General features: G+C 28.9%; 2 protein-coding genes across 2 annotated transcripts; both read right to left on the reverse strand.

Moving 5' to 3' along the window:
- Positions 1-1,634: 1,634 nt before the first annotated feature.
- Positions 1,635-3,293, reverse strand: LOC145952747 (uncharacterized). The gene is made up of 3 exons (XM_083065702.1): positions 2,605-3,293; positions 2,416-2,521; positions 1,635-1,988 (listed from the first exon to the last, which is right to left on the reverse strand). Exons 1-3 carry the CDS (start codon positions 2,607-2,609, stop codon positions 1,650-1,652), a joined length of 450 nt encoding a protein of 149 aa, XP_082921828.1. The 5' UTR covers positions 2,610-3,293; the 3' UTR covers positions 1,635-1,649.
- A 9,687-nt stretch (positions 3,294-12,980) lies between these two features.
- LOC145949307 (uncharacterized) lies at positions 12,981-16,187 on the reverse strand. Its single transcript, XM_083065996.1, has 7 exons — positions 16,068-16,187; positions 15,834-15,974; positions 14,217-14,303; positions 13,892-13,993; positions 13,746-13,799; positions 13,549-13,638; positions 12,981-13,327 (listed from the first exon to the last, which is right to left on the reverse strand). Exons 1-7 carry the CDS (start codon positions 16,158-16,160, stop codon positions 13,211-13,213), a joined length of 684 nt encoding a protein of 227 aa, XP_082922122.1. The 5' UTR covers positions 16,161-16,187; the 3' UTR covers positions 12,981-13,210.
- Positions 16,188-21,442: the final 5,255 nt, after the last annotated feature.

Consider the following 21,442-nt stretch of genomic DNA (forward strand, 5'->3'; position numbering starts at 1 on the left):
GCACTATTCATTATTATATTCAAATTTATTAAAAAATTTGAACTCGCGTCCCTCGTGCAGCCGCCCCTTCACTATGCAATTGCATAGTGAAATACTATTCATACATACGTATACATAAATAGTAAAATACGTATATGTAAATAGTAAAATACGGGAATAAAATACTTATTCACATAATAAATAACTCTTTTCATTTGAAGAAAATTTTGGGATATTACAGAATACATTTATTAACCTATGCCAACATATATTGCGTGTCACTATAGCATATTTTCAATTTGTTTTTAAATTTAAATTCTTTAAATTGATTGCCTATTATTATTATTTTTAATAATTTTAAACATATTAATCTTTAATACACATGCTTTACATTTTACCTTTTGAATATATATTTCTTGCAATCTATATTTTCTTTTAAATAATTTTTCTCTGAAATTGTATTTTTGAATTTTACCCAATTTTTTTCTTGTAATGCACTGATATATTGAATACTAACATTTATCTCTTGATTGAGCTTGCACCATTGACAACAACTATCCAATTTCTAGACTTAACATGATTAGAAATTTTATTTAGCATGAGTAGAGTCTCCCTTAAGTATAACCGATATAAATTTTAAAATACATCAAAAAACATTTGAAAAGATAAAAAAAAAAAAAGAAGATAAAATCCCCTTGGTGCACTAGTTTTACATGGTTTGTTTCAAGTGTAGGTGGATATATAATAATAATAGGGAGACAAGAAAGTGGGAATTGATCCCTGCCATGGAAATTAAGAAAAAGCAACCATTAGTGGCTAGGCTAGCTGTTACGAATCTTATCTTGATGGTTTCTTCAATTACAATTGGTTCCCACAAAGGATCACACTTCAGAACTAGATATTTATTTGTATTTCATTTTTCAGATATCCTTGCCTTTTTCATCTTTCCCTTCCACACTGTATATAAAAGACATCAAAACAATCTTGTGCATATCTTGTATTGCACCACCCCACAATATTCTGAGTCTGGGCTTATCCCCCTTCAGTTTCTATGGACAAAAATAACAACAATTCAAACTATTCTATATGCAGGAAAATCCATCATGCACTTACAAGCAATCCTGCAATCCAAGCCTAGAATTGGAAATATTAACAATCTGCATATGACAAAAATAAATTATAAAATGATTTAATGACAAATAAAAAATATATATCAATTTTAACTAGTATAAATTTTTTATTTTCTCAACTTGAAACATATATTGATTAGAAGCTAACATTAATATCAATCTTTTATATCCCAAAAAGAGAACAATGTCAATCCATGCTCATAACATATTATTTATAATGTTAGCTCAATGAATAGTAAAGGATCTTTATTTACCTCAGGGTAATATCCTACCCATTATTGATGCGCATAAGCATGTATAAATCCTAGTATTTATAAAGAACCTGCAGTCATAAATAATAAAGATGCAGTTAAAATTACAAAAAATAATTATATGATTATGTTTCTCAACTCAAATTTCTTACGATTATCGATATCACCTAACACCCACCACTTGTAGTTCACTAAATGTTATTATTATAATCGTTTCTGTTACTTGCAGCATCGGGTATCTAAACATAAAAAAGAAATATATGTAAGGTAATATTTTTGTTAAATATGATCACAATTGACATATGTCAGTTGTAAGAGTTAATACCTCTTGATCTACAGCTTCTATAATGTCATTAATCTCTTGAACTCCTGAAAATCGTGCTTGAAGAAAAGAAACAAGATTTCCAAGTACCTTCTCTAATTTTTGAATTCTAAGTTCTGCAGTAGAACTTTGAGCTGCAGTATTTGAATTTTTAGCAAGTGGAAGTTTGCCAAGACAACGTACATGTCCTCTTTTTTCAAGCCCTTTCACTTTTGAATAGATGTCATTTTTCCAATTTGTATAATCAGGAGCAGTTTGAGATCCTCCTAAGCTTTCTACCTCCACCATATGCTTCTTTAATTCGTCCTACATCAAAACCCCTTTTAATTAAAATAATCTAAACTATCGATCCTGTATGACACCAATCATGAGTTTAGATGCTTTTGAAAGCTAAATCGCAAGTATACAATAGAACAAATCAAACCATAAGGTTGTATCTAAGAAACAACAAAAACATAAGGCATAAAAATTGAAATGGCAGAAAATGAATTATATTCACATAGCACATTCACAAACTAATTGCAAAAATATACCTAAAACCCACACTGCAGTTTCAGAACCTGGAGACTAAAATTGACAATGGTAAAATTTGAAATTCCATTTTCATTGGGAAATAAAGAGCAAGAATGCGGGCACAGAGGAAATCTAAACTCATGATTGAAAGAAAGTGAATGAAAAAAACAATGTTATTTTAATTAACAACATAAGGATAAATCTAAATATGAATTCTTACAATCACATGGACTGCCTTTTCATTCACAATGCTCCCATCTTTTCGAGTCCGAGTATGAATATAAATTTCAGCTCGTGAGGGTTGCACTCCATTTTCCTTTTTTTTTCTAATGTAATTAATGAAATATCAATAATCATATAAGTATAAGTAACATTATAAAAAAAATATTATTCAAAGAAAAAAAATTACCTCATGAATTAACCTTGGGATATTTTTGGTACCCATGCAATGTAGATCCTCATATTTTGAGCGACTTCTTTTATTCATGTTACTTATGTCTTATAACCATGTTAAAGAAAATATTGCTAAATAAATTCTATATTAGACAATATGTTAATCATATTATATACGTACTCACTTGTCCTTTCTTAGAACACCAATGATGTACTAAATCACGATACTGAGAAGGATCAACCCTTTTATCTGGGATGTTGGCAGCCATTTCTTCCTCAGTCTTACTTGCATCATATGCCTTTGATTTCAAATCATGCTTGAATTGCCTCCACTTATTACTCATGTTATCCTTTAGTATTCTCTTGGTTTACTCAGACAGTTCAGGAACAAATTGGAACTTACTCTATCATAAAAGTCAATAATAAAAACCAATTCACAAGTCAACCATTTCAAAAGATGAAATTAATTAGAACTTATGAAATTCTATATAATACCTGTATTAGTTCAAGCATGTCAGCTATATTAGATTCAGGCATGTCTTTCCAACTAAGATAATTGATAGGAGCACATTGGTGCCTCCTTACCAAGCTACCAATTGCACTTAAAAGAGGTTTTCCTTCTGACCCAATAGGATTTCCCAAAGCATCTACCTCAACAACTATGAATTCATCATCTGACATATCCCACACATCCAACATATGTGTATAACCTCTAGTCTTCTTTCCACCTAAATCACACAAGTATCAATATATATATATATATATATATATATATATATATATATATATATATGTATATGTATATATATCATAGATACTTCATAATTTAATGACCTGTCCTTCAGGTATGTCACACCTCATAATTTAAAATATTGAAGAAAAAAAACACTCATCTTAAAAGGGAAAAAAAACTCTAAGTTTAAGAAACTAAGTCCAAAGACCTCCAATTGACAGCAGATAAACTGGGAATATTAAGTTGGACATAAAAAGGTGAAATCAAATTGGAGGATTTCACACACAGGTTTCACTGTGAAATTATTTTTTTTAACTTTTTTTTATTGATTTATATTGTAAAGTTTTCCAGATATGATGTATAAAAAATTAAACTCTTGCCTAATTTAATAGATAAAGTTAACAACTATCACTTCAAAAATTTAAAACTGACTTACTGGTAGTTAAGCTTGACATCAAGAGTTTCCAAAACATAAATTCTTGAATTTAAATATTATGAAAAAAATATCAGTTCATATTTCCAAATTCGTTGAAAGAAAATGATAAATTACCAAGTGTTGTTACCACAAGTGGTTCAATGTAACAGCCCAAGCAACCCGCATGAGGATATTGTCCGCTTTGGCCCACGGCCTCACGGCTTTGTTCTCGGGAATGGCCAACACCACCCCAAAACGCGTCCTCAAGAGTAAGGTATCCACACCTATATATATGGCATGCTTCGTTCACCTTACTAGCCGATGTGGGACTTCACAATCCACCCCCCCTCGGGGAGCCCAGCGCCCTCGCTGGCACACCTGCCCGGGTCCCGGCTCTGATACCAAATGTAACAGCCCAAGCAACCCGCATGAGGATATTGTCCGCTTTGGCCCACGGCCTCACGACTTTGTTCTCGGGAATGGCCAACACCACCCCAAAACGCGTCCTCAAGAGTAAGGTATCCACACCCATATATATGGCATGCTTCGTTCACCTTACTAGCCGATGTGGGACTTCACATTCAACACCACAGGATTCAATTTTCAACTTGAGTATAATGTTATGATTGAATATTTTACTTTATTCTTATAAAGATAGATGTGATGAAAATGAATTATACTTATTTATTAAATATAAACAAAATGACCAACTTAATATTCACGTGACCATTAAAAAGAATACTACTATATATTCAAGTGGTCAAGACTAGTCAAAACACTATGCTACATTATTGCTACTGCTGTCTTACATTAATCGAACTTTATAGCTACAAAGTATTATTTCTAAAATTTTAATGAGTTGAGAATCTTTAACTTATTAAATAACTTTTTCAAAATAATATTATAAAAAATATTTTACTTACATATTGCTATATAGTAAAAGTTGCTAGTTACCTCCATTAAAAGTTGTCCTTGTATTGTCAAGAGAAGTTACTTAAATATTTTACTTTTTTTTACAGTATCTAAACTTATAGTAAATTATTTGTGTTTAAGGTTTAGTGACATATAAGAAAAAATATAGCTAAAAATAGTTTATAGTGACACTAAAAGTTGTGTCATTATAAAATGTGTGTCACTATAAGGCATTTTTTTTTGTAGTGCCTTGATCTTTGGTCCTCGACGTTCGGAATGAGTAGTGATACTTACAAAAAAGACTTTGATACTTAAGTCAGCAGGTGTTTAAAGTGTATAATATAATCTTAAGAATGAACATACTTTTTGAAAATAAAACGTAGGTGTATATGTAAGAGAAAAAATGTTATCGTTAAAGGACACAATCTGCATTCAAGATATTTTATTGTCATGTAACAATAATTAGACACTACAATCTACCAATGGGTGGTACATATTCTATAGGAAAAGTATCACTTGATCTTGGAAAATGTCCTATTTGATTAAGTGAGTAATATTCGAATCTTATGTAGTTCAAAGGGGTATCATTCTGGCATTAGGTCGCGAATTGATAAGTCCTTGGTGTGAAGGTCTAGGATAGGGGTGTTCAAAACTGGACTGGACTAAAAAGAAAACCGAGAATCGATTCAAATTTTTTTTTGATGAAGTTTGGATTAGATGTGTTTTTCAAAGAACTGATCGATTCAGTTCAATTTTTGGTTCAGTCAGTTGAAATTGAATCGAAATCGATCAAATTGTAGTGCTGCCTGTGACTATGCCTACATGCATGAGTGTAAGTTAAACTCTTGGTCTCTCACTCTCATTCCCAAATTAGAATTCTTCTCTACTAGTGTCACCTCTCTCCCTCTAACCTAAGTGTCCTCTTTTGCCTGTATGTCGTTCTCTTCCTTTCACCTAAGTGCCCTTCTCAACTGTTCTCTCTCTCTGGCCTCTACACCTTCGCCCGTCGCTACCTCCTTGTTTGCTTCTTTCTCACCTGATGCCTTGCTCTGTTGTTCTTTGCTTCTACACCTTTGTGTGATTGTGTTGTATTGTCGCCTCCGTGGAGAGTGAAAGTCTCTTTTGAAAACTTGGACTTATAATATGATTCATCACTTAATTAACTATTTTATTTCTATATGTTTGGAATGTATATTTAAACTAAAATTATATACATATATATATATATATATATATATATATATATGTATATATTTAATTTTGGAGGATTTATTATGAATTAAAAGCTCTGAAATGATTTATTGAAATATGTTATTTTTATTGTTATTATTTTAATTTTCTATATCGAACATTAATTAATTTGTTGTTATTTGAAAGATAGTTTTATTTTATTTAGAATGTATATATAATTTTTTTTATCAGTCAACAAAAGACTATGATATTAAGAAATGCACCAGAGTGCACAATTATGTACATAGATAATATTATTTAGAATGTATAATATTATAATAGTTAAGACATAATTATGACATTTGATATAATGTATTATTTGATGGTTTGTGACCTCGTGTAGTATTATGTAATTATGCTTGTATAGAAAATAAATGTGAAAAAATGACAAAAATTGAATTGATCTAAACCGCAAACTATTGATTCAGTTCGGTTTAGATATTATTAAAAACAAAAATTGAACCAACCGAATTTCACATATTTTTGTTATTCAATTTAATTGACTTTTTAGTTAAGAAACGAACCAAACCACAAACAATCTTAGTCTAAGACCTATCTAATACAACTCCCAAAAGATAGACAAATTGTTAAGTTATTGTTCATGATTAATCAAGTCTCTTAGTCCAATAGTTGCAAGGCCTAGCCTAAGATATGAATAGTTGACATGGTGATTCTAGGTTTAGTTTCCATACATATTAATATAATGTTTGGTCAACGAAAATTACATCTCACAAACATATATAAATCAATTCTTAATTGTCAATTTTAAAATACTATATGAATTATGGCTATGAAAAAAAAAAGTTATTTGTTTATGAGCTCAATGAGTATTAAGTTGTAGATATACATTATATGAGTGTTTTTTTATCAACATTTTATACATTAATCCTGTCCAAACCATCAAATTAAAATTAGACTAAACTTTTGTTGCAGTGTAAGTTTACTAAATTTCTGCATTTTTGTTTTTATTACTTATAGGGAAAATGTTTTAATATGAAATATTGAACTCAAATCGGTGTGAACACGCATGGCTGTCTTTTTCCCGTTTCATATAATGCTACCAATTCTTTAATTTATAATTGTTTGACTGCATTCATGAAGACGTATCCTACTCTAACACTTCAACGATTTCCACGATAAATAGTGTCTGCAAAGTACATGGCTGGATTTTGCTTGATGGCTATTATTATATGTATGGTTATAAGAATGGGATCTTGGAGAACCAGAAAATGGAATGAGGGATACAAAGGGTCACGTCTCAAACCCAATGAAGTGAGCCTTGTCTTTGTTCTCATAGGAAAACTAATGAGGTGAGCACATGTGAAGAAGAGAGAGACATGAGTAATTTTCTTTTCTGGTACATAGACTTGAGTGAAGAAATTTTATCCCAATTGAGAAAGATACAAAATTTATTTAAGGGTAAGAGTCACTAGGTGGCAAGGCAAGTCTTGGTGTTCAAAGAATATTTACAGAGATACTTACATAATATCTTGAAGCTATTAACAATGAAATGAAACTCATATTCTTATGAGATATATGTTTGTTTCTAACTAACTAAATTGCTAAATATATTCCTGTTTAATATATGTTTATATACACCATTTTATATTTATACAGTGTATGTTTAGTTTGACATCTTGAATTATTGAATCCATGTCAAACTGAAAGTTGCTATTTGTAGCTTTTACCTTTTTTATTAATCTGTCATGAAAAATTGAGAATAATATATCACAAAAATGTTAATCCAAAAACATTGATAATTTTCATTATTTGATTTTAAATAAATAGTAAAAATAATTTATTTCAAATATCATGGGGGCGGGTAATAGTAAACCCGCCCCTGCCCCGCTGAATGAAAATTGGCCCCATACCCACCCCATATCCGCATGGGTATCCATTAAGCGGGTATCCATGAATTTCTTGAATACCCACGGATATCCACGGATATCCTTGGATATTTATAAATTTTTTAAGAAATTAAAAAAATTATATTACAAATAAGTTTAAGTTTATATTTTAATGTCATTGAAATATTAAAAATAAAAATTCAAGATTAATTTTAAACTTTTATTTAACGTTAATTTTGTTGAAATAATAATAAAAATTCAAGATAATCAATAACTTAAAATACATCAATCTCACAAGTAAGTTAAAGTCTCATCACAAAGCTAAAATAATTCAATCTCATAATTCCAAATGAAAGTAAATAACTTAAAATACATAAATCTTATTGGTCCAATCAAAACTAGAAAATTAATTAAATTACATCCAACATAATTCTATAAAATGCTTAACACATGTCGGCAACTTCATCAACCTCACTTTTGTAAGAAAATAAGATGAGAGAGTGTAGTTTTAGGGTTATGTGGTACAAGGATAATTAGGATATTTAAGAAATAATATTAAACGGGTACCCGCGGGTATGGATATCATCATACCCGCCCCCGCCCCATTTATAAACGGGTAAAAAATTATCCGTCCCCATTATCCGCGGGTACCCAATTAGCCTATCTATTTATTATCCGTAGCTGGTTTTATCCACAGATACCCGCGGGTGCGGGTATTTTTGCCATCCCTAGGTGTGAACACGCATGGCTGTCTTTTTCCCGTTTCATATAATGCTACCAATTCTTTAATTTATAATTGTTTGACTGCATTCATGAAGACGTATCCTACTCTAACACTTCAACGATTTCCACGATAAATAGTGTCTGCAAAGTACATGGCTGGATTTTGCTTGATGGCTATTATTATATGTATGGTTATAAGAATGGGATCTTGGAGAACCAGAAAATGGAATGAGGGATACAAAGGGTCATGTCTCAAACCCAATGAAGTGAGCCTTGTCATTGTTCTCATAGGAAAACTAATGAGGTGAGCACATGTGAAGAAGAGAGAGACATGACTAATTTTCTTTTCTGGTACATAGACTTGAGTGAAGAAATTTTATCCCAATTGAGAAAGATACAAAATTTATTTAAGGGTAGGAGTCACTAGGTGGCAGGGCAAGTCTTGGTGTTCAAAAAATATTTACAGAGATACTTACATAATATCTTGAAGCTATTAACAATGAAATGAAACTCATATTCTTATGAGATGTATGTTTGTTTCTAACTAACTAAATTGCTAAATATATTCCTGTTTAATATATGTTTATATACACCATTTTATATTTATACAGTGTATGTTTAGTTTGACATCTTGAATTATTGAATCCATGTCAAACTGAAAGTTGCTATTTGTAGCTTTTACCTTTTTTATTAATCTGTCATGAAAAATTGAGAATAATATATCATAAAAATGTTAATCCAAAAACATTGATAATTTTCATTATTTGATTTCAGTTATTTTGGTTTATCACATGAGAAATGATTAACTTGGTATTGGTATACACCAAGAATTATATGACTCTGTTCATCCCAGCAGTGTGAACCCAATTTACCGAAATGCCCACACGTTAGGAAAATTACCAGAAAGTGGAATTAGGTGTATTGCTTTGTAAGCAACATGGGAAGTTCCATCCACTATGTATAATGTCCCCTATCATATCTAAGGTGAAGTAATATTCAGCTTTCAATTTGAAGGCATTGTCAACCATATATTACTTTAGTACTCATTTACATTTTGTGTGTAATCGTGACTTGAGTATGATGCCAAGTGCCAACTATAGCCGTTCAAAAAGCCATCAAATACTTCCCTTACCCTAATATGGTAGTGAGGAGTAGGTGAACATACTAATTAAACTAATTGGCTTAAACCTGAAAGAATATTCTTCTTGTATATGAAATGCCTAATGCACACGGTATAACACAAGCCTCACTATACAATTTTTTCCATGCAATCATGATGACCCTTCATGAAAATTAATATTGTAAACCCTTAACCAGTTCATGGATCTAAAGGCTAATGGGAATTTTCAAGACGGAAAAAAGACTTATCAAGTTCGTGGAATTGACCTCAAATTGGAGAATTTTAAAGCATTTAACATGTATTTAAAGGAAAAATAGCGATTAATCTCGGTAGAAAATCGTGGACACACAAGATGAATACTCTTCTTTTTAACATAATCCATTTGATATTTAATATTAAGATCCAAATCCTAAATTATTTAGTTAAATAATATAACTTTTACCATTTATGTCAAAAGTGTGGTTCAATAATTTTTTTTTCAGATACACAGTTAGGGTGGCTGAGGTTAATATTGTCCAAGTACAGAAAGTAAAAACAAACAATATTAAGTCGTGCAAGGTTCAGTTTTTTCAGGCCGAAAGGGAAAGGAAAATAACCAAAAGGTCCAAAACCATCCAAAAACTCACAGACAAGGAATCCTACAAGACAGAATGCCATAGTGGGGACCAATTGGTTCGTAGCATCTTTTAAAAATTTAAATTACATAAAACCCTAGCCATGTCATGCACAAATACAACTCCCCATAGGGTACTTTTGAAATTGGAGAACGTTTTCTTAGTTGCAGCATGGTACCCTTTTGTATAATTGGAATTGGAATTCCATGTAGGACAATAGAATTGTTTAATTAGGATGAGTTTGTTGTGACTGTGACCACCCCTTTTTCTCACAATGACACTGTTTTAAAATTGGTAGCAATAACGCATATGCCTGAATTAAATTCTGTATTTTCTTTGATCAAACATTTCGCAACCACTCCAGCTACCCTTAGTAGGTAATTTAGCTAAGCTTTAGAAGACAGAGGTATTTGGTTTTGACTATAATTGATGTAATAGTTGTGAAAACTTCAGTCTTCTCTTAAGCACCAAATATATTTTTTGTTCCCACCAACCGATCATAAGATGCTTTGACATTATTCAATAATTATACGCGAGTTAAGAACTAAAGGAGATCTATTTATTGATACTGGATTAGCTGAATAATGTTAATTAAATGGTTTAGCAGAATGAAGTTAATCCACTGGTGAAAGAGAGTATCAATCTGCTAGTCCACTGTACAAGAAATGTTGCATCTTATATTACAAATGTATATATAAGTAAGTGATTTCACTTCTCCTAATCAAGATTTAAGATTGAATTTTTATTATTTTTATGTTTTATATTATTCTTTCATATAAATTTATGTTAAAAATGAAACACATGATTCTTATTTTTACTAAAAATCTTTAAAAGGATTGGTGATTGATTTTGACATATATAAAAACACAATGAGAATAAGTTTATTAGTGAAATAATATTTGAAAAGTATACAAATTTTTGTAGTAAAAATTTTCAAACAATCCAAATTAACAAAATAAATCATAAATAATGTCGGGTAGAATAATAACACACTCTCTGTGAGAAACATGATATATACACCTCTTTTCTTTTTATAATTACACCTCTTTTATTTTTTTTTATTTTAAAGAAAAATTCAAAAATATCCTTAATCTTTTTTTATCATTTTATTTTTTGATTTTATACCTCCAACTCTCAATTTATCAGTTTCTTCTTTTTCATATACCTCATTCACTCTCTTACATACTTCTAGGAAGTATGTTCGGTAACACTAAGTTGACTACTTTGAAAAAAAATGCTAGAATTATGCAAAATTGCATACTTTTATAAAGTATTATCCGGAAAACTCTTTAATATTTTGAAAAGTACTTTTTTAAATAGTAAAATTAATATTTTAGATAACACTTTTCAAAAGTTTATTATTTTATATAATTTTGAAAAGTTCTTTCAGAATAATAAATTTAGTGTTTCAAAAAATACTTTTATGAAATATGTTAAAAAATAATTTTTGGAACACTAAATTAATTATTCTAAAAAATATTTTTGAAACACTAAAATTATTTGAACTGCTAAATTTATTATAGTAAATTTGGGAAGTACTCAAAGAAAAAAAAAATGTACATTTGGTTTGACATCCTTGAAAGAGTTAAGAAAATCACACACGTCTATCACGCTATTAAGAACCAATTTTACATCATAAGTGCATGAAAAAACTAAAAGAGAATGAAAAAGAGTAATATATAAATTAAAAGATTTAAAATTACCTACTAAAATAGGTGAAAAATAAAGATAAGACAAGATAGTGCATGTGAAAATTGAAAAGAAAAGAAAAAAAAAAGTGAAAAAAGAAAAATATTTTAAGAATTTAATTTTCTTTTTCAAAAAAGAAAGGAGGTGTACTTCTTAAAATATATATATATATATATATATATATATATATATATATATATATATATATATATATATCATATTCCAAAACTAGATGAACCAAGTAATATTTGAAGAGTCCATGAGTCATAGGCTCAGCCACAAATTTATGTAGTAATAAAAAAATAAAGGCGGGCCAATAATAAATAATCTCAAAAATTAAAAAGTCTGCGCTCGCCCTCTTTTGATACGAAACAAGATGCTATAAAATTAAGGGAGTTGCTACGGTAACTTCAAAGATTGAGTAATTTTAATATATTTTTTCTGTAAACTTATAAAAATTTTAAAAATAAATAATTTAATCATAAAATAAATAATCTAAATTATATTTATAAAATGAAAAGTAAGATAAAATTATAGAGATTAAAATTATAAGATTTTAATAATGTTATAAAACATTAAAAAAATTATTAAAATTACAATATAAAAATTCAAAATTTTAAGATAAAAGACAAAAATATATTTAAAAAATTATTAAAATTAAAATATAAAAATTTAAAATTTTTAAGTGAAAAGACAAAAAATATACTTAAAAAATTATTAAAATTAAACTATTTAAATATATAATAATATTATTACAAATAAAATTAGAATATATAAAATAAAAATAAAATGACTAAAACTACCGCTTCATGAGTTGAAACACGGATCACCATCTCAACCGTACAATAAAAACGAAATCAACGGATCATTTTTATCCTTTCTGCCAAATTGTTTTGATTTCCCGCTTCTTTTCATTGTCTTAGGTTTTGCACTTTGAGTGGCGTTCAAAACTCTTCCTGATAAATTTGATACTTTTGTTGGTGTAGGTTTCTGATCAAATTTGGAAGCAAAATTCTGGATCAGGACAACATCAGCAGGAAAATCTGGGGCTTTATTGACAGAAGAACTTGTTGAAGTTTAATGAATATGCACAAATAACATACTGAATATGTGAAGAGATTGCATCCTTTTATTCAATCATACGAAAATGGCTTTATAAGCCTTACAGACTTGACTCTCAAAACAGAATAATAATAAAACAAAAACCACCATGGTAGCAATCTAGGCGTAAACTAAGCAACTAACCATACCCAATCAGTCCTATAAAATAGGACTGTTTATTGACACGTAACTAACCATATCCAATCAGTCCTATAAAATAGGACTGTTTATTGACACGTTAAAAATAACTAACAGAACTATCTGAATCAGAAGAAGAGGGACTAGTGGTGCTCTCCATATCATTTGAGCTACTGGCACGGAAAGAGGGTCGACAAAGTCTTATAAACTGCATAACCTGCAGTTAATTGTGAAAAAGATAGTTATACATTAAGCATTTAAAATTTGTAGATAAGAAATCCTTCTTGTTTTGCACTGCTTTGAGAACTTACAGCAATGTAATGTAAACTTCTATTATGTTGTACATTATTATAACTTACATTCCAGGATTGTCTTCTTATTATGCAATACATCAAAGACTGGTGCATGCCAAATTTTTTATATATATCTGCATCTTACCATTTGAATTAGAATCACCACCAAGTCGTTGCTTATTTCTAAAAGTGTTGTACGATCCCTCATTAAATTGTCTTCTAACTTAGTAATCCTCTGGTTTGAATAACAGTAGTGAGAGTAATGAGTTAATTAAGATAAAACAGAAAATGACACAATCATACAAATTATAATCTTCAATAACAAGTGTAAATCAGTATTACCTCCTCTATTGTAGGAAGATTATAAGTATCTTGTTCTACAGCCAAGTTGTTTAACTGAGGATAACAAAAGGCATGACAAAGGTATCCAAAACATTATGAAAGTAAAAGTACATTTGCAACTAATATTCAGAAATGATGGAACTAACAGAACTATCTGAATCAGAAGAAGAGGGACTAGTGGTGCTCTCCATATCATTTGAAGTACTGGCACGGAAAGAGGGTCGACGAAGTCTTATAAACTGCACAACCTGCAGTTAATTGTGAAAGAGATAGTTATACATTAAGCATTTAAAATTTGTAGATAAGAAATCCTTCTTGTTTTGCACTGCTTTGAGAACTTACAGCAATGTAATGTAAACTTCTATTATGTTGTACATTATTATAATTTACATTCCAGGATTGTCTTCTTATTATGCAATACATCAAAGACTGGTGCATGCCAAATTTTTTTTATATATATCTGCATCTTACCATTTGAATTAGAATCTCCAAGTCGTTGTTCATTTCTAAAAGTGTTGTACGATTCCTCAGGAAATTGTCTTCTAACTTAATAATCCTCTGGTTTGAATAACAGTGAGAGTAATGAGTTAATTAAGATAAAACAGAAAATGACACAATCATACAAATTATAATCTTCAATAACAAGTGTAAATCAGTATTAACTCGTCTATTGTAGGAAGATTATAAGTATCTTGTTCTACAGCCAAGTTGTTTAACTGAGGATAACAAAAGGCATGACAAAGGTATCCAAAACATTACGAAAGTAAAAGTACATTTGCAACTAATATTCAGAAATGATGGAACTAACAAAAATTGCAAAAAAGAAAATGGCAAAAAAGGTAGCCAGAAAGTAGAACTAGAACATAACAATACAATTCTGCAAGTACAATTAATCATGTACAATAATATACACAGTAAAATTTACTATTAATTATCCTAGATTCAGTTAAAATCAAGGTTACAGAATGATAGCAAGCTAGAAAAATGTCTGATAAGTCATCATATTCATTCATGAGAACCTCATTTACTCAACTTAACTTGAGTCAAAGCAGTCAGATTTATAATGCACTTTTATTAGGAAAAAATATATATTAAAATTGCATAGCTGAACTACTAAGATCAGCTTTATGGCAAAAGTTAGAATAATATATATGAAGTTATAAATTTTAATGTTTATATGACTATTATATACACAAAAAAGAAATCAAAATCACATAGCCTTAGAAAAACCTTCCAAAAACCACTTTTTCAAAAGACCTAAAAGGAAAAACCTCAAACACGTCACTTCTTGTACATGGCTTAAAAAAGTGAACATTTATAAAAAGTACATGTCGTATGCAACTAAATGTGGACACCACTCAAAATTGAGGTTATAAAAATCAAATTAAACCGCTTGAAACTAGTATTAAATCTAATTATAATGATGGTGACATATTTAAATATAAGACTCTGCATACTATTAAACAAATTTATAAAAAATAAAATAAAAAATCAATCAAATAGAAAAAAGAAAGAAAAAAAAAACATTTTTCTATTACAATTCGGTTCAGTTCTGATTTTTTTAATTCATATTGTTAACATTGAACTGCATCTTTACTATATTTATATCATTATGTAATAGTATTTCGAACATTTGATAATGATAATATGTATTAGATATTTTGGTTATATCAAGTTATGGATGTACGTCATTAAGAATATATGATTAGTAGACTATGAATAACCTATAATACAGTTTTTTTACAAGAAGTTTGTAATGTAGTTCTTTTTTTTTTTATTATTGAAACTTGTAATGTAGATATTATCAAATAATGCGTGTGGTCTTTCAATTGCTCTATAACTCTATTGCTTGTAGTTATGTGAGTATAATTTTCAAGGACTGATCATAAATCAATGGTATTAAATTTTGTTTTGTTTCAATGGTGTCAAATTGAAAACAAAATTATCATCCAATTACTTAAAACAAACAAATAAATAAATAAATTCGTAAGCCATATAAAAAATGAACTCAAATTTTTAAAAACCACCAAACAATCCTAACGCAAGCACCCAGGACAGTAACAAAGACGAGTCTGAAAAAAACAGTACCTGGATATCAGCAGAAGATGTAACACTGGAAGCCCAATCTGACATGTCAGACATCCTTCGCTCCTCTTGATCTTCGTTAGAGAAGGGAGTCTTATACTGTAGCTCCTCACTTGCACCAGAGCTTCTTCCAACAGAGGCACACTACAAAGAAAGCCAAGTGAACACATCGTAAACATATACTTAGAGCATTACGATTGCACACCACCAACAGTAAGCACCAACCAAAATTCTCACCATTAATTCACCAAAGTATGCGGAGTGCTGTTCACAATACCAACAACCACAATCAACCCCAAATATTTTTCTTTCAAATATATGTCCTTTCATTACCCTATTTCTCTTATATATAATGTTTTTTTTAATATAGAAGGATATTTTATATATTAAAATATTAATGGTCAATCTTTTAAAATAGAAAAAAAATCTTAATTTTTATTATTTAATAGTCAAAATATATATATACTTAATATTATATATAGTAGTGTAAAAGAGACACTATTTTTATTTTAAATAAATAGTAAAAATAATTTATTTCAAATATCATTGAATAATTAATGATTATAAATTTTGAACTATTTTAATAAGTTATAAAGATAAATTTCAATTAAAAAAAATATTATTTAAAAAATATGTGTTAATTGACAAGATTTTCCATATAAAAGGTGAGGTATAATATATACAACTAAGGAGGTGTATTAGATTAGGATTTTAAAAGATTTTTTTAGTTAAAAAAAATCCTGCAGATTTTAAAAGACTTTGCAGAATTTTCATGACTTTTAAGATTTGACAGGATTCTACATGACTTAAAATCAGGATTTTAATAGATTCTGCAAGATTTTTAAATCAAAATTTTAATGGATTTTAAGGGATTTTGTAGAATTTTCATTGATTTTTTACATTTGATAAAATTTCAAAAAAAAAAAATCATACATTCAAATTTAAAAAGAGTCAAAGACAAAAATAATAAAAAAAAATAACAATGTCTAGATAAATATTAATAATAATAATCTTCATAATATCCTATCCTCTTAAATAAAATTCACCCACATATCCATAGCAATACTAGTCCTCCAAGCATTAACGTTTTCTCGCTCTTACTCCTAAATTTGAATAATAGGCTCAAAAGTATGATATTCGTTAACGGGCAATGTTGAAGATGAAAGTTCATCTATCGCTTCAATTGAAAATTCATCATAACGAAATTCTTTATGTAGAAAGTTATGGAATGCTGCACATACTAACAAAAGTTCTACTTGTGTTTTAAATAAAAATGGAGGTGTTGACTTAAAAATTGTGAACCTTAGTTTAAAAATATCAAATATTCTCTCGATCACATTCCTTAAAGACGCATGACGAAGATTGAACAATTCTTTTTCATTTTCAGGGTCATTACCCTGACCTGCAAAATCTTGTAGATAACATTTTAACAATATTTCCTTTTTTAAAAATAATTTAATGAAGGCATAAAACCTAAATCCTAAAAAATTAGATACTGCAATGTCTTATGTTAATTTTTTTTAATATAAAAAATTCTAATTTCACAATATAAAAAAAATTCATATTAAAAAATAAAATATTTGTTGAGTCATAAAAGGAGGAGAGATAAGAATAACAAACTCAAGGGAAGGAGAGAGATTGCAGTTATTATATATAATATTATTATTCGAGTTAATTATTTTTTTTAAGTTCTTTATCTAATATTAATCTAGTTTAAAATTAATAAATAATAGTTTTGATTAATAAGAAAGATTAAATTTTATATAAATTAATCATATAATTTATTATTTAATGTATTTTTATACAATAAATATAAATATACAAGCACTTTTATTTTTTATTTCCTTCTTAAAATATTTTTCTCTTTTCTTAATCTACTAGTAAAGCTAAATTTGATATTTTAATATTGTAAAATTTATTGATTTATTGTATGAAAAATATATGTATATATATATATATATATATACTATGATTTTCATCTGATAAATATAAATTTTATTGTTAAATATACTTTTTATCTAATAAATATAAATATTCAATATAAAATCATTTAATATATTAAATGATATATCATAATATTGTGTTGTTTATTTTATATAGTATGTTTATATTTATGGTATAAAATATATTAAATAATAAAAAATATAATTAATTTACTGAAAAGTATTTTTAATAAAAATAATATCTATTGAAAAATTAAACTAGATTAATATTAGATCAGGAATTTACAAAACTAATTGACTCAAACATGAATGTTATATATAACTAGAGTAGATACCCCTATGATATGCAGAATATTTTGGTAACTTTTACAATATAACTTTTCAAAGAACTGATCGATTCAATTCAATTTTTGGTTCAGTCAGTTGAAACTGAATCGAAATTGATCAAATCGTAGTGCTGCCTGTGATTATGTCTACATGCATGAGTGTAAGTTAAACTCTTGGTCTCTCACTCTCATTCCCAAATTAGAAGTCTTCTCTACTAGTGTCACCTCTCTCCCTCTAACCTAAGTGTCCTCTTTTGCCTGTTTGTCGATCTCTTCCTTTCACCTAAGTGCCCTTCTCAACTGTTCTCTCTCTCTGGCCTCTACACCTTCGCCCGTCGCTACCTCTTTGTTTGCTTCTTTCTCACCTGATGCCCTGCTCTGTTGTTCTTTGCTTCTACAACTTTGTGTGATTGTGTTGTATTGTCGCCTCCGTGGAGAGTGAAAGTCTCTTTTGAAAACTTGGACTTATGATATGATTCATCACTTAATTAACTATTTTATTTCTATATGTTTGGAATGTATATTTAAACTAAAATTATATACATATATATATATATATATTTTTTTTTAATTTTGCAGGATTTATTATGAATTAAAAGCTCCGAAATGATTTATTGAAATATGTTATTTTTATTGTTATCATTTTAATTTTCTATATCGAACATTAATTAATTTGTTGTTATTTGAAAGATAGTTTTATTTTATTTAGAATGTATATATAATTTTTTTTTATCAGCCAAACATTTACAATTTTTGTAGTGTTATACAAAGAATCTTTACAGCCCAATCTGTAAATGATGGCAACACAATAAGACAAAGAATTTACCTAGGTAACCTAGAAAGACTTTCAATAAGTTACTTCGGTAAAATAAAAGAATTTACCCAGGATTACCTCATGTATGCCTCTATAGCAGGAGGTTTTACAGATAGAAATTTAGGAGAAAAACTGTTCCTAAAACTCCCAGGTAAATTAAGACAAAAAATTCGAGATAGCTGGAATAATGATCAGGTTGACCCTATCATGAATAATTTAGCTGTCCGAATACAACACATAATGAAGGTGATGGAAGACACCTGTACAAATATTGCCATTAACAAATAGATTAAAATGGCAGATACGGATATCTGCAAGCAGATATATACACCCCAGCAATACCATAAAGAGGTTAAAAGAAAGAAACCTCAACAAAGGTATTCTCCTACTAGGACGAACAATTCTAGGAAGAAACAACAAACTCGCAGGTATTCTATTCGTGCATCCAGTGCAAAGAAACCTACCCTGAACAAAGATAGACACGTGAGAAAAATCAAGAATAACAAAACATATACCAAACAATTGGAATGTTTTGCTTGTCACCAAACTGGACATTACTCCCGTGATTGTCCTAACAAAGCAAATCTCTTTACTAGAGATGCTGAACTAATAAAAAACTGTAGGATGAATCTTATCCCTATAGATGAAACAGTTTCTACTGATTCTGAAATATACTCTGTAGTCAGCTGGTCTGATTATACCTCAGAAGAAGAAGAGACTAATAAAGATTATAAAATCATAAATGATTTTACAAAAAATGAGTATAGTCATTTATATCCCCCTATAAATGATAAATACAACCAATATGGTGAAATTCTTGATGACTTAGGATATAGTCTCATGAACATCACTGAAGAACAAAATTTTTGTGATCATGAAATAATGTTTTTTGCAGGTCCTGAACATATTGATTGTTTTTACTGCAAAAGGTTTTTTCATAAAAATTTGAGAGCTCATTGTCCTCTCTGCTATAAAAATTTTTGTAAAAATTGTCTTGAAAAATTTCATAAGACAAATTTCCCAAAAATTGAACAAAGAGAGAATGACCAAAATGATAAATTGGTTAACAACCGAATATCTGTTTTAGAAACAAGACTAAACCAGATAGAAAAAACTGTTGATTTTCTTTATGAAAATTTTGAAAGTCAAAATAGAAATGAAGAAGGCCAATCCAGTGGTTTAATGGCTTTACAAAACAAAGATTGTATACCAATCATTTGTAACAAAAATCCTAACACCATTCTCCATATCTTAATCAAAATCAATTTCCCAAAAATTGATAAACAAGATAAAACTGAATTGGTTATCCAAGCCCTTGTTGATACAGGAGCATCTTTTACTTGTTTATGTGAAAGTATTGTCCCAAAACAAAATATTTTTCAAAGCGAAAAAACTACAAAGACAAGGACAATGTCAGGTGATATTATCATCAATAATAAAGAAACAAAGAATTTTACAATTCAACTTTCTACAAATTGTGATATTTTTGGTTCAAAAATATTTATGACAAAAGCAGATGTTATTAATCTTCGCCCTGCTAATGAAAAAATGATTTTAGGCCTTGATTTTATAATTGCTAAAGATAGGTCTATAACTATAACAAAAGATTACTTGATTATTTCTAATCAAGCCCAAATATCGCCCATTTTAGACGAACTTTCATCAGAGTTGCGAACTAAGCGTGGTGATACCCCCCATAAACAAACTACTGAATGTCCTTGTGAAATTTCAGGAAGTTGTAAAATAAAAGAAGCCGAACAAATGTTGACAGATAATTACAAAAACTCTGAATTTTCTGAAGAAATAGATAATTCTTATGAATTGGCTTTAACAAATTCTGATATTGAGTGTTACAACTGCATAAAAATTAATAAAGTTATAACATTTGATAACATACAGCAAATTATTGACAGGTTAAATAAATCCAGTATAATAGGAGAAGATCCTACAAAGTATTGGGAAAAAGATCCTGTTATTTGTAAATTAGAAATAATAAACCCTGATCTCATCATCAAAACAAAAGATATTCCTTACGGAAATTTCGAACAAGATGAATGTAGGTCCCACATAAAAGCTTTACTAGATCTAAAGGTTATTGTACCCAGTACAAGTCCCCATAGGAGTCCAGCTTTTATAGTAAATAAACACTCCGAACAAAAACGGGGTAAGACTAGAATGGTGTATAACTATAAACGTCTAAATGATAACACTCAAAAGAAGTCTTGATAAATAGAATTCAGAAAGCAAAATGGTTTTCTAAGTTCGACTTAAAATCAGGATTCCATCAAGTTAAGATGCATCCTGACTCCATAAAATGGACTGCTTTTTCTTGTTCTGAAGGTCTTTTTGAATGGAAAGTCATGCCTTTTGGACTAAAAAATGCACCACAAATTTTCCAAAGAAAAATGGATAATATTTTTGGAGAATATAAAGAGTTTACTTGTACATATATAGACGATGTGTGACACCCTCTACCCCAACATAAATACAATAGATATAAACCATCTATATATAAATTCTTTCTTAGTC

Source organism: Cajanus cajan, chromosome 10 (genome assembly GCF_000230855.2).
Source record: "Cajanus cajan strain Asha chromosome 10, NIPB_CcT2T_4, whole genome shotgun sequence".
Taxonomy (NCBI): Eukaryota; Viridiplantae; Streptophyta; class Magnoliopsida; order Fabales; family Fabaceae; genus Cajanus; species Cajanus cajan.